At 35.6% G+C, this 14,974-nt stretch overlaps 1 protein-coding gene across 2 annotated transcripts in view; it reads left to right on the plus strand.

Annotated features, from left to right (window-relative positions):
• ERMP1 (endoplasmic reticulum metallopeptidase 1) overlaps positions 1-14,974 on the plus strand; it is a 53,805-nt gene that overhangs the window by 35,780 nt on the left and 3,051 nt on the right. Inside the window, exons 11-15 of one of the 2 annotated variants that reach the window (XR_004233294.1) lie at positions 1,532-1,684; positions 6,958-7,160; positions 7,837-7,952; positions 8,451-8,614; positions 9,387-9,801. Coding sequence is in view for 1 of the 2 variants with exons in the window: in XM_012543356.3 (XP_012398810.2) it covers positions 1,532-1,684; positions 6,958-7,160; positions 7,837-7,952; positions 8,451-8,614; positions 9,387-9,551 (801 nt within the window). In the remaining variant the exon portion in view is untranslated. Of the gene's footprint in view, positions 1-1,531; positions 1,685-6,957; positions 7,161-7,836; positions 7,953-8,450; positions 8,615-9,386; positions 12,773-14,974 lie in introns of those variants that run through there. The other variant, XM_012543356.3, reaches the window with a different exon arrangement.

A 14,974-nucleotide genomic window follows, 5' to 3' on the forward strand; every position in this document is an offset into this window, starting at 1 on the left:
ATCCAATCAGTTACTGTTATCCTGTCAATTCTATCTGCCCAATATCTTTTTTATTTTTTGCTGAGGCAATTGGTGTTAAGTAACTTGCCCAGGGTCACCCAGCTAGGTAGCATTAAGTGCCTGAGCCCCTCCTGAGTGCAGAGAGTGCTTTAACCCCGGCACCACCCAGCTGTCCCTGCCCTGTCCTTCAGATACTCACTTCAACTAGTAGAATAACCTCATTTGTCTAGTCTCTCCCTTTTCCCATCCATGCCACACACACACCACTTCCAAAATGATAAAGATTTGGAAGTATGAGCAATCTTAGAGCAGATAGTTCAATCCTTTCATTTTAGGAATGAGTACACTGGGCTATAGGTTACGTCTTAGCCGGGATCACATGTCCTAGGAATTGGCAGAGGGAGGATGTGAAACTAGACTTTTAGATTTCAAAACTAGCATTTTTCTACTGTATATTGGCACTTCCCTGCTTAATAAACGATTACCTCTAAGATTAAATAAAAACTCTTCTGTATGTCATTTAAAGTCCTTCACAAACTAGTTCCAACCTTATTATACATTACTTCCTTTTACATACATATGACCCAACCAAAGTGCCCTTCTAGCTGTTCCTCATCTCTGTAACTTTGAACAGGCCTGTGCCTAGAAGGCTCACTCAGTGCTTCAAAATCTCTAAATCACTGCATAACTTAGCTTAAAAATCACTACTTATATTGCAACTGTTGAAGCCTCATTCCCAAAACTGCTTCTTTTCTTATTTTATTTTGAATATATTTTACATATAAGTATATGTATATATGTATATGTATGTAAGTATAAGTGTATAAGTATATATGGCAGAAGGGATAGGGAGGAACGAATTGAGGGATTGTTACTAGGCCAGGCCAGCACTGGGGGTAGAGGTAAGGTAGTTCCTACAGTTGTAGGTCTTCCTGTCCCCTCTGAAGTGTAACTACAGTTGTAAAGTAATAACATGTTGGTATGAAGGTCAGAAATTTGAGAGAATCTCAGAAAGAATAAGAGTGTAATCCAGTATTTTTGTACAGAGAGACCATAGGCAAAATCATTTAGCTATTTGAATATTAATTTCTTTATCTGTAAGGTAGGAATACTGTTTGTGCTGTCTCCCTTGTAGGTATGTGGTCAGGAAGGTGCTTTATAATTCACAGTATTGTAAAATGTGAGCTATTGTTGAGCTGCTCCTCTTACCCTCCCTCCCAAATCTGGTTTGGTTTCTCTTTTTTCTGATGAGTTTTAGGTTTATATTAGAAATAAAATTTACATTTTAAGCTATTTTGTAAGCATTGTAATGTAAGCATTGAAAAAATATTGACACATTGATCTCTTAAGTGACTAGTTTGTGATGGTTTTACCTTTCTTCTGCTATGTGTATTGGGTTAGCTGAGTAACTTTATTTTTATTATATAGTAGAAAAAGCCTGCAGTATAATTTAAATTATGAGTGCTTTTAAAAGTATCTTTTAATCAATGATATCTGTTATTGATGCCACTTTTTCTGTGTTATATTTCAGATTTCCTTCATCTATCTTGCCAAAAACACAAAAGTGACAATATTTGCTTTGGCTTCAGTATGTGCAGTTACATTACTTCTAGTTTGCAGTGGGATCTTCTTTCCATATAGTGCTGATCCTGCTAATCCAAAGCCCAAGAGAGTCTTTCTTCAGGTAAAAACAAAACTACACACATACACACATATGCATGTGCATGCCTATTAAAAAAAAAAGATACAAAAAAAGCCACCAACCTTTTTATGTTAGTTATTTTAAGATTTTAGGAGAATTTGAGCTGCAGCTGATCTTGGCCTTTTTAGTGTATAGCAATAAGGAAAAAATTGAGCAGTGATATGCTCATCAAGAAGAACATTTATCAGCTGGACATGAAATGAAATGATAATTTCTTAAGAGAGCTAATAAAAACATGTTCATTTAGCCAAACTAGAACAAGCAAAAATAAGTGTGTGTGTGTATTTAAAATTCATCCATCCATTTATGTGTAAAAAACAGTTTTTCACATTTATTTATAAAACTTTGAGGACCAAATTCTCTCCCTTTTTCCCTCTCCCCACACCCCATTGAGAAATCAAGCAATTCTATATATATTATACATATGTAGTCATGCAAAACATTTCCATCTGGGGATGGATAGCATTTTTCATCAAATCTTTCAAAGTTGTCTGGATATTGTATTGCTGAGAATAACTAAGTTAATCACACCTGATCATCTTAATAATATTACTCTGTATGCAGTACATTTCATTTTACCTGAGCTTATGGAAGTCTTTCCAGTTTTGTATAAGAGTATCTGCTCATAATTTCTTATAGTGCAATAATAGTATTCCATCATAAACACATGTAACAGTTTACCCAGCCATTCCCCCAATTGATGGATATCCCCTCAAATGTCTAATTCTTTGCCCCCAGAAAAGAACTACTGTCAATATTTTTGTACATACAGGTCCTTTTCCCTTTTTTTTGGGGGGGGGGGGGGAGGGATTATAGACCTAGTAGTGGTATTACTAGGTCAAAGGATATGCTTGGTTTTATAGCCTTTTGAATATAATTATAAATTGTTATATAGAATGGTTGAATCACTTCACAACTCCACCAGCAGTGTATTGATGTCTCATTTTTCCCACATATCCCCTCTACCATTTATCATTTTTCTTTTCTGTTCTATTAGCTAATCTAAAAGATAGGAGATATTGTTTTAATTTGCATATCTCCAATCAGTAGTGAGTTACAGCATTTTTTCATAAGGCTATATAGCTTTGATTACTTCATCTGAAAATTCTTCATATTTTTTGATGATTTATCATTTGAGGAGTGGTTCTTATTTTTAGAAATTAGACTCAGTTCTCTACATGTTAGAGAAGAAAGGCCTTCATCAGAGAAACTTGTTTCAAATTTTTTTTCCACATTTACTATTGTTAGCAGTCCATCATCTTCTCCCCCTCCCATTAATCTATTCTCTATTTTCACACTGTCCCTCCTCAAAAGTGTTTTCTTTCTATCTCTTTTTCCAATCTGCCCTCTCTCCTATCTCTCTTCCCCCCCCTCCCTCCCCCTCCCCCCCCTTCTCTTAGCTCCTTTCCCTCCTACATTCCTGTTAGGTAAGATAGATGACTATATCTAGGTGAGTGTGTATGTGCTTCCCTCTTTGAACCAATTCTGATGAGAATAAAGTTCATTCATCCCTCTGTAAATTTCCCCTCTTCCTCTCTAATGTAAAATCTTTTTCTTATGTCTTTTATGTGTGATAATTTACCTCATTTTACTTCTCTTTGCCTTTCTCCCAGTACATTTCCTCTCTCGCCCCTTAATTTTATATTTTTAGATATCATTACTTCACATTCAACTAAAACCTGTGTCCTCTGTCTATATATACTCTTTCTAACTGCCCTAATAATTTGAAAGTTCTTATGAATTACAAGTATCATCTTTTCTTATAGGAACATATATTGTTTAACCTTATTAAGTTCCTTATGATTTCCCTTTCCTGTTTTACCTTTTTATGATTTTCTTCAGTTTTATTTTTTTTTAAGTCAGATATTTTATTCAGCTCTGTTCTTTTTATCAAAAATGATTGAAAATCCTTTATTTCATTGAATGTCTATTTAAGATTACCCTCGTTTTTTCTGAGTAAGTGATTCTTGTTTGTAATTCTAATTTGTTTGCCTTTCAGAATATCATATTCCAAATCCTCTGATCTTTTAATGTAGAAGCTGCTAAATTTTGTGTTAGCCTGGCTGTGGCTCCATGATCACACTTGAATTCTTTCTTTCTGCTGCTTGCAATAGTTTCTCCTTGATCTGGGAACTCTGGAATTTGGCTATAACATTTCTGTGTGTTTTTATTTTGGAATCTCTCAGAAGGTGATTGGTGTATTCTTTTCAACCCTTTGTTTCAGAATATCACAGGATAGTTTTCCTTGATAATTTCTTGAAGGATTATCTCTGGGATTTTTCTTTTTTTTGATCATAGCTTTTATATAGGACAATAATTTTAAAATTATCTCTCCTGTACCTGTATTCCAGATCAGTTGTTTTTCCAGTGAGATATTTCACATTGTCTTCTATTTTTTCATTCTTTTGGTTTTGTTTTATTATTTCTTGATTTCTCATAAAATATACTTCCACTTATTCAGTTCTAGTTTTAAAGAAATTTCTTCAGTGAGCTTTAAGTACCTTCCTTTCTACTTTTAAAGTGGGTTTTAAAAATTTCAATTGCCCAATTCTGCATTCTCCTCATTAGGTCAAAAAACTAAGAGCTAGTCTGTTTTTAAAGTGTTAATTTCTGTGTGTGTCTTTTTTTGCCAAGCTGTATAGACTTATTTTTCATGATTTTATTGCATCACTTTTATTTCTCTTCCCAATTTTTCCTCTTCCTCTCTTACTTGATTTTCAGTATCCTTTTATGAGTTCTTTTCTGGGCTGAGATCAATTCATATTTTTCTTAAAGGCTTTGGTAGTGGGAGCTTTGATTTTGTTATCTTCTGAGTGTTTTTGATTGTCACCATAGTAACTTTCTATAGTCAGAATCTTTTTCTGTTGTTTGCTCATTTTTTTTCAACTTATTACTTGACTTTTAACTCTTGGTTAAAGTAGGGATCAGATGGTCAAAGGATCTTAAAGAAGGAAAAGGGACCCACATGTGCATGAATGTTTGTGGCAGCCCTTTTTGTAGTGGCTAGAAACTGGAAACTGAATGAATGCCCATCAGTTGGAGAATGGCTGTGAATAAATTGTGGTATGTGAATATTATGGAATATTATTGTTCTGTAAGAAATGACCAACAGGATGATTTCAGAAAGGCCTGGAGAGACTTACATGAACTGATGCTGAGTGAAATGAGCAGGGCCAGGAGATCATCATATACTTCAACAACAATACTATATGATAATCAATTCTCATGGACGTGGCCCTCTTCAATAATGACATGAACCAAATCATTTCCAATGGAGCAGTAATGAACTGAACCAGCTTCACCCAACGAAAGAACTCTGGGAGATGACTAAAAACCATTACATTGAATTCCCAATCCCTCTATTTTTGTCCGCCTGCATTTTAGATTTCCTTCATAGGTTAATTGTACACTATTTTATTGTACAAAATTGTACAAAGTATCAAAGATTATTTTTGTACAGCAAAATAACTGTATGGACATATGTATGTGTGTGTGTGTGTGTATGTGTGTGTGTGTATGTGTGTATGTGTGTGTATATATATTGTATTTAACTTATACTTTAACATATTTTACATGTATTGGTCAACCTGACATCTGGGGGAAGGGGGAGGGGGAAGGAGGGAACAAAAGCTTTTCCAATTGTCAATGCTGAAAAATTACCCATGCATATATCTTGTAAATAAAAAGCTATAATAAAAAAATAAAGTAGGGTTCAGCTTTCAAGGTGAAAGGAGCACTGTCCCAGCTTCAGGGTTTTGTGTAGTTATTTTTAGAGATGCTTGTGAGGACTTGTAAGTTCCATTCTTTCAAAGTGGTATGATCTAAAGAGAATTGTATTTACTTCTTTCCTGGCCTATGCTTTCAACTTGGAAGTAACCATAAGCACCCTTATCTGCCCTGGAATTGTGAGGAGGGTCCCTACTCCCCTGCAGTTGCAAGCTCTGGTATGCTAGTACTCTTCTCTCTCCTGGTACTGCCACACGGATCCAAATGTGGGCAAGGCAACAGAGGTCTGCCTCAGTGCTAGCAAAGAGACCCTGCAATCTCTTCCTAACTAGTTACTCTTAATATCTGTGGGTCGAGAGCTCTACCAAGTAGCTAATTCATTGATTTCAAGGCATGCTTCTGATTTGCTGGGGCTGTACTGGGCTGTGCTATGCTCTCAATCAGGTATGACAAAGCTTTCCTGCTGACTTGTCTTTGGCTGGAAAATTATTTTACCCCAAACTTTCATAAGTTCTGTTGCTCCAGGAATTGTCTTATGGCATTATTTAAAGGTGTTGGGGGAGAGCTACAGTGAAGCTCTGCCTTTTTTCTACTATCCTGACTCTGCCCCTTAAAAGGATATATTTTCAAAATCACAACATTGTAAAAATACTTGAGCTGCACATATTAAGGTGGTGGTGTCGGTGTTTGTTTTTTTGCTGAAGCAATTGGGGTTAAATAGACTTGCCCAGGGTCACACAGCTAGGAAGTGTTAAATGTCTGAGGCCATCTAACTGCCCTACCATTAAGTTTTAATACATTATAGCTATATTTACGTATTGTCTTATGATAAATTTAAAGTTATATTTCTCTAGACTGACAACAAATTCCCCTAAACTTTGAGAAAATACAGGTTGTTTTGTTCATTAAAGTACTGGTGAATTTGAAGAAAGAGTTGATTTCTGTAATATCACATATTCTTGGAATCTACTGCTCTGGGTTGCTGTAGAGTAATACCAATGCTTGATTAGCTTCAGTCTCCTTATCCTCTTATTGCCCTTATTTTTTGATAGAAGGACTAACAAATTGTTAAAAGAATGAAAAATAGAAGGGAATTAAAAATACTGGGTAATTCTTAAGTTGCTTAATTGGGCCCTAAAATATTGACAGTTGGATGAATATACCTTATCTTGAAACAAAATAGAGAAGAACTAAAAGGAGGAGTTTCCTAAATAGAAATAGATTGTCATAGGAAATCAGCTTTATTGCTAGTATGATATAGAGAAAACTTTCATTTTATCATTGTACACAGTAAAGAACCATTTATGATAGGTTCATTTTGGTGTCAGTGACTCAAGTTGTCTTTGGTATTTAACTATGCAATTTACATCACTGTTTGGTATTTAACTATGCAATTTATGTCACTGTTTAGGGAGTATAGCATTTTTATTTTTTAAAGTTGCCTTCTGATTTGATTCTTTGTCCTTTTCCAGATTTTCTTAAGGGTTTTTTTTTTTTTTAATTAATTTGTTCTTAATTTTTCTCCAAAGCATTTAACCAGAACATTTCATGGCTTGGATGGAAATATAGTGAAGAGAGATTCTGGAATATGGATTAATGGATTTGATTACACTGGAATGTCTCACATCACTCCTCATATTCCTGAGATCAATGACACCATCAGAGCCCCTTGTGAGGAGGCAGCTCCCCTCTGTGGATTTCCTTGGTATCTTCCAGTGCATTTTTTAATCAGGTTGGTAAGAATATTGTTATTTTTAAGTCTTGTGGGTAGAGATTTTCAAATATTTATTAGTAACTCACCTTTCCATTTTTATATTTTTATGTGGATTGAGAATCAAACTTGATTCAAAATTCTGCCTGTTTTGTGGGATGAAGTTTCTCACTATGATGGGTCAGCTTTTTCAACTTCAGAAATTCTCTTTGGGAATTCTAGAAAGAGTAGGCTTGTGCAGGATCTTCTGTCGTGAGATAGCAGTTAAAAAGGAAGCTTTAATCTCATTTATCTTGTTTAAGATATTTTAGAAAAATCAGAAAAGTTTTCTAGGAAGCATGTATGTTTTGGGAAGAAAAGCCTGGTCCAAGACAATAAGAAGGGCAAGGGTAGCAGGATTTGAAGCCTTTTTTATTAGCCTGACTGTTGAAAGCTATTTTTCACTATTGACTAATTATCTTGGTCTTTTGGGAGGTGATTCTCTCCCCACAAATTGTAGTTGATTTTTGAAATCTATTCACTTTTGAAATCAATTGTCATAGAAACTACTACATTAATATGCACTAGACATCTTCAGTACTTCCCATGCTGTGCTGAAGAAAATGTGCTGCATTTTTGCTGCTTCACTTGAGATTCCATAATATGTGAAAAGGATTTTATTAGGCTGTAAACATACTTTTTTTTTTTTCCAAATAAGGAAAAACTGGTACCTTCCTGCACCAGAAGTTTCTCCTGGAAACCCTTCTCGCTTCAGGCTTATATCCAAAGAGCAAACACCCTCAGAGTCTGTTAAGTTAACCTTTGAAGTAACAGGTGAGTGCGATTGATCTGCCTCCTTTTTACTCTTTCTTTTACATAGTGTCTTTTAACCTAGCTTTAGGGCGAGTATGCAGTTTGTCTAAAAGTAGCTGAGGATCGACATTCTTCAGCTTAACCTTGACTACCTTCCTTTGGCATAAGCAGCTGGCACAGGGTGGGGTGTGAGCAGCGCTTGGTATTTCTGTTACATGGTGGGGCTACTCTGTGAAGGTGGGCATGACATTATGGCGTGAGGAGAGCGTGGGGGATCCCCTTTTTTATCAGAGCCCTGAGATGGTTGGGGCTGTGTGGAGGGTTTTCCTCCCTGGAACTGAAAGTCATTCTCAATGACTGTTCATTCTGAACTGTATAAATATGAAGTAGATTTTGGGGCTAAGTCAAAAGATATTTGGGACGGAACGCTCACAGATTGGTTTGGGGAGGAGAATGCTGACTTTCTACCATTTTAGTTTTTCTTAATGACTTTAAATTATTATACTTTTTATTATATAGGTCCTAGTCACATGTCATTCTATGTCCGCACACATGAAGGATCAACTCTTTCCCGATGGTCTCTTGGCAATGGTACACCAATTACAAGTAAAGGAGGAGATTATTTTGTATTTTATTCTCATGGACTACAGGCTTCTCCCTGGCAATTCTGGATAGATGTGCAGGTAAGAAGAAGAAAATTAATTTTGTTTTCCCAGCACTTTTTATTTTAGCAGTTTCTCTTGCATTGTACTTGTCATTTAACTCATCTAGGTCATAAAGTGGAGTAGCATTTCAGGGAGAGATGATTCCAGAAGGAGAATGGCACCTCCTTTTGATTAGGAATTCTCTTTGTGTACAAAGTGTTGGCAGCCAGGGTGACTCTGTAAAATGGATTGCCTGAGAGAGGATTAATTTAAAGCAGAATCAAATCATGCAGTCCTTGACTTTGTACCTGTTACATGCATGTTAGGTGCCTTCTGTGATTTGTTTTGTTAGAACTCTGACTTTCATCCAGGTTGAAGAGTTTTATGATAGTGGGTTTCCTCTCTGCCTTGTTAGGGGAAAGGACAAGAAAGAATACACTTTTTTTGCTTAAATTTTTTTCTGAAAATTATTTTTAAAATTCTTACAGTAAGACATCATTGAAAGTTTTAATTTCTCCAGAATAGTTTTTTAAGTTAGCGGCTGGCACATACTTGATAACGAAATTCTATTTTTCTTTTCATTCTGGCATGTAAACTGCACATTTACTGGTTTTCTCACTCATCATCCTCCTGCTCATTGAGGCTCTAACCAGTAAGTAGCTCAGGAGTAGAGATATATGCATTTTATTCTCCCTTGGGTCTCCCTCCCATTTGGGCAGATTTAAATTTATACTAGAGTGAAACTATAATTTTTAGGTCATGGTAAGGGAGATCAAATGCTAATTGAAATCTGTTCCTTTCTTTCTGCCAGGTCTCAGAAGAACATCCTGAAGGAATGGTCACTGTGGCCATAGCTGCTCATTACTTTTCTGGAGAGGACAAGAGGTCTCCTCAGCTGGATGCCTTGAAGAACAGGTTCCCAGACTGGACATTCCCTTCTGGTTGGGTTTGCACCTACGACCTCTATGTATTTTAATTTCTGTCACTTTGTAGGAATATGGCTAGTGCTATGCTCCATTCTTGTTTGACCTGGAATATGACCTAAGAGAGGGAGTTGGCCTAATTTAGCAATTATTATTAGGTGCGCTCTGTTGCTTTCAAGTGTGAAACTGAACTTCTTAAAATTGGTGGAAAAGCTCTAATTGACAACTAATAATTTTGTTCTTCCTTGCTTCAGCCAGAAGAGAGACAGGGAGAAAAGCTTCAAGCAGCAGAAAATTTAGATGGTATGTTGGGGAGTGACTTTTTTGATTCTTGAAAATGCCAGGGAGTGAAGCTCATGTGGTTATTGCTATTTGCAAGGATTTCTCATTTTATGTGACCTTTAAAAAAAGGGGGGGGGGGCACTATAAATTCTTCCTTCAGGATCATGTAGAAATGAATTAGTGTTATAGCAGGAAATAGCATTTCTGATTTAAAGCCATAGAGCATTTTTGTGGTGTTCAGTGGAATAGAACAATATATGAAGTAGTGATTCTAATTAGAACTGAGTTGTGTAGGGGATAATAACGCTTATGTGAATGCTTGAAACTGAACAGATAATCTCTAGAAGTCCCTTTCCAGCTCTAATGAACTGTAATTCTTAAAAGAAATTGATAAGTGCCCATGAGTTACTGCACTTGGAATACCCACCAATATTGGGAATTGCATGCCAGTGTCTTGGATCACCATTGTGCATTTTGGCCTTGGTGTTTTCAATGCCTTATGTTCTCCTAGAAATCTGTGTACCTGCTCTTGAATATACCACTTTAGGGAATGGAGAAGCCACATTTTCTTTTGGGTTCTCATAGGTCTTTTCAGAGTATTGTTAGTACAAGGTCCACATAGCGAGAGACGCAAGATGACCCTGACTTGCATCAGAGCACTGACATGTTCCTTTGGCTTTTATTTTTTTTTTAATGTGGTTGAATATTTTATAAATATTTATTCTGATTTCTTTGTTATGTAGGAGTTGTTATTTTTTCTGGGTTATTTCTGTGTCTTTTTAAGATGTTTATTTATGCAGAGGACACTGCACTGGGTTCATGCCACATTCTATTGTATGATTAGTTTTATAAATGCATTCCTTTATTTGCTAGCATGACTAGTTTTCCTTGAGTTTGAAGATGTCTTTTAGTGAGATTGGATACCTGAACATACTGTGAAAATGTGACAGTGCCCAGGAATTTGGCATTTGATTGTGATGTGCTTTTTTTTGTTTTGAAAAAAAATTTTATACGGTTTGTAGGTAGTTCTCCACAGTAGAAAAGGCTTTGGTGTGTATTCAATTCCTATGGCAGATGGATAGTAAATTCTACTAGATTTTCCTTAATTAAAAATAAAAAAGAGGGCACAGACATGCTTGTTGAACTTCAACAGGTACACAAGAGAACAAACTAGAAGTTCATTTGTTTTGTTAAGATAGAGTGGCTGCCGAAGCCCCTCGATTAGAGATGAAAAACAGATAAGTGTCTACCTCTCTGAAATGAGTACAGTCTATATACATCCAATTGAAGTGGGAGTGGGTAAAGAGAAAGGATGGTTTGTTTTCAAAGCTGGAGACCACAGAATTAGGATAGTTTGCTTAAACTTTGTCTATAAGTTGTCTACCTAATTTGTGGCTCATTCAAACTAATGCGAGCCCTTGTAGACACACAGCATGACCACCTGAAGGCTAGGTCTCACAAGGCCCAGATTATTGCAGCTCTGTTTTCTAGAGGCTTAGCTGTTTCTGAGTTTCCATTCATAATCCACTTCAAAAGGCTGCAGTCTGTATCTAGCTACTGCCAGAGCTTTTGATGACAGTTCATTTCTGATTCTGTGTTGTTGAAATTTGGAGGTATTTGGGAACAGCTGTTGTAGATAATTCTATTCCATTGTTATAAAAATGAAATAGATTGAACAGTCTCTCTAGAAATTTTAGCAATTGTGCTTAACCTGAAATCTGAAATAAATAAGATTTATTATTAGGAATAGATGTAACTGTTCTAGAAAGCAAAACAATATTTTCCCTATGAGTTTTTCCTGTGTGTGCTGCTACTCACTTCTGGTGGTAATCATGATTTTCTTTTTTACTTTGGAATATTTGTCCTTTTAAGAATAATAGTCTTCATTTAATTATGTTGATCATTTTGAATTTGGCTGTCATAGGAGTTGGGCTTTCCAGGTGGTTAGTACAGAGATATCCACTAGTCTATTAGAATGTTAATGCAAAGATTCTTTTTACGCGTTACATGCCAGAAATGTTCAAATAAATAAAACACTCAGAGCTATTTAATAAGCACATTGAGCTGTTCTTGTTAGATCAGTAGCATTTGGAATAAATGAACTCATTTATATTTTTTAGAGCCTCTGACAGGATCATTTCAGTGACTCATTTTGAAAAAGGTCTTTTAAAATCATAATAAATACTCTGTTTTACACAGCATTTTAGCTGTATGTAGCACAATGTTTGGGAAAAGTACGCAGAAGGGCGACTTAATTATTTCTGAGTATTACATTGTGCCTCTGACCTTAAGAATGATTGTCACATGCAGTTTTTCCTGTTGTTACAGTTTAACAAATGTAAATAAGCATGCTATGAACCCTTAAAATGTTACCATTGAAGCAATAATTGTGTGCATATTTGAGGAATAGATAGCCAGCTTGCTGACTCAGGAAGCATTCTTTCTAAAAATAAATACACAAATTGTGTGTAGGTATACACACACACACTATTGTTGATTTGAGTTGTCTAGTTTTGAATTATTAAAGAGTTACTTGTTGCCTTATGTTACTTAAACTTTTTAACATCCTGCTTTCTTTTTATAGGGTAACATTGTTTAGCCCCTAAAGTTTTCTTCCTTTCCCTCCACTTCCCCCTTTCCTCTCCATTCAAGGGTTGCATAAATTTAGAAAAATGTTTTGTTTGTAAAATTATAATTGAAGTATAATTATGAAATATAATTATCTTTAAAAAGTGGATGATGTGACCAAAGAACATAACATTTTAACTGGAATGTGTATTATGGTAGGATTTTTACCGTTGATTGAAATTGTACATCTCAACTTCATAGAAATGAAAAGTCAAATTACTTGGGAGTTGCTAGTTGCTTAGCTGCAGTGGATTGGACGGGATTGTTACTTACTGTTAAATCATCAACATTTGAAGTGTTAATACATTTTTTTTTTTAAATAAAGAGATAGTAAAAATGAGTTGAGGCTCAACTAGTTAACCATCTTTTATTCTTTTTCTTTATTATTGTTTTACCTTTTGTCGTTCACTTTTGGTCTGAAAACTCTCTCCAGGTTTTTCCTTAGTGTAGGTGACTGTCAACCTCTCAGCCTGTCATTAAACATTGAAGCAGTTAAGAACTTGTATTAATTATGTATTTTCATCTTTAGTAACAACAAAGCACATATGCATACACATACATATTGCTTGATTTTGTTTGTATTTTGTGGAACTTATTTTATTAAACCCTTATCTTTGGAAATGCCGTCAGGTTGACAGTCCTAAGAAGTCATTTTGACTATTTCTTTGTATATTACTGAGGACAAAATAGGATACCATCAATTTTTTTCCTTCAAGACTTTTTTAAAAAATCACGTTAAAAACTCAAAATAATTCCTGGTTTTTGTTTTCACACAGAATGCAAAATGTGTTTGTGTTCAGTGGGTGCTCTCAAGAACATTAAATTCGTGGCCAATTCCATGCTTTTAAGCCATCAGAACTTTCAAATCACATTAAAAAAGCAAGTGGTATGTTTTGTTGATGTTATGTTTGTAACGTAACTATGAGCTGGTTACCAACCTAAAAAGATGGATTGGTTTTAAAATAATCATATGGACCAAAAATATTTTGAGGTAGCTCTATCTAGGACCCTTCAGAAAAAAATAACAAAATATTTGTGCTCACTAGAAATTTCTGTATTACTCTCCATAGGAATTGTGTAGGAAGCTACCCAGATAATAGTAGCTTCCCACATTTTCTAAGAAACAGTAAGGTTGAGAGTAAGATTTATAAAGAATGTGCTACTACTTTTCCAGAAACCATAAGATTTAAGTGCCTACAGTTTACACAATTCAGGTACTTGATGTACAATATTAGCGTTTATCTTTTCACTTTAAGGTTTACAAAGTGCTTTACCTATCTCATTTGATCATGACAACCCCATATTTAGTTTTACAATGGGGAAGCTGAGTGAAGTTAAATATCTTGGCTAAGGATTCACACATCCCACAGGATTTGAATCGAGTTCTTCCTGACTTCCAAGTCAGACTAGTTGTCTTCATAGGGCAATGAAAAATGACAGTGGCAACTTCTGAGAAGTCAGTAGTCTATAATCCAGTGGAGGAAAGGAATGTAAATACTGCTGTAAAAGTGCTCTGGAAATTTGAAGCTAGGGAGAGTTCATTTTTGTTTATATTCTTTAATGAAAGAGTATGGAGTGAAACTTAGATACCAACATGTTGAGTGATTTGTTTTATGATAGCCCCAAGGGTCAAGATCATGTGGTTTGGTAGGGGGGTGGCTAAGTTTGCTATTTGTACCCCATCTTTTAACTCTCAATTTCAGTTGACCCACTTCAATTTCATTGAAGAGGTAGCAGTGTTGGCATTCTCTGCCATGTAGTAGGTACCTAACAAGGACTCATTATTGGTTGGTCCAACTGGGCCTTAAAGAGTTTCCATAGAGAAAAGTAAGGATTAAATTTCTGCTATTGGGGATGTCTTGTGAGTGCATGAATACTGGCAAAGTACTGAACAGGAGAAGAGGAGTCTGGTTCATCTGGAACGTGGTACACAAGAAATGGAATGGCATGAACTAAGTCTGGGAAGGTGTAAACTGTTATGAAAGGCTTGAAGTGCCAGGTTAGGTGTTCTCATGTCATGGGCAGACTTGTGTATCAGGACGATTATTTGGACAGCTGACTATGTGAAGAAATGAGGTCTGAGCAGTTAGTAACAGTGTTTGTATAATCCCTGAGGACTTGTCAGCAAGATGGTCATTTCTCCTATGTTATCTTTAGCCTACACGTCTGAAGTGAATTCTAGTAGTAATATCTCAGGTAAATTCTTAGTAAGAATTTAATAGAAGGGAACTCAGGAATAATCATTTCCTCAAAGTAATCACCAGCCTTCCTTGCTTAAAAACTTCCAGTATCTGGTAACTCAGCATCTCTTTAATTTAGGAAATTTGCCTTATTTTGCTTTTGCTTTTCTAACTTTCACTCCATAGGTGTTAAGTTTTGCTGTTTGCAGTCAGAACAAATAACCTTTTTTAACATGATGCTTCTTCAAGTATTTGAAGATAGCCAATTAAGAAAAATTTAAGCATAGTGGTTAACTATCCTCTCCTCAGTTCCAGTTTCATTAGAACTTGAGGGGCTTTAGGTGATATATTCAAAAATTTGTTTTTGTGTAAGTGACTTACTTAGC

This window comes from Sarcophilus harrisii, chromosome 1 (assembly GCF_902635505.1).
Source record: "Sarcophilus harrisii chromosome 1, mSarHar1.11, whole genome shotgun sequence".
NCBI classification, from domain to species: Eukaryota; Metazoa; Chordata; class Mammalia; order Dasyuromorphia; family Dasyuridae; genus Sarcophilus; species Sarcophilus harrisii.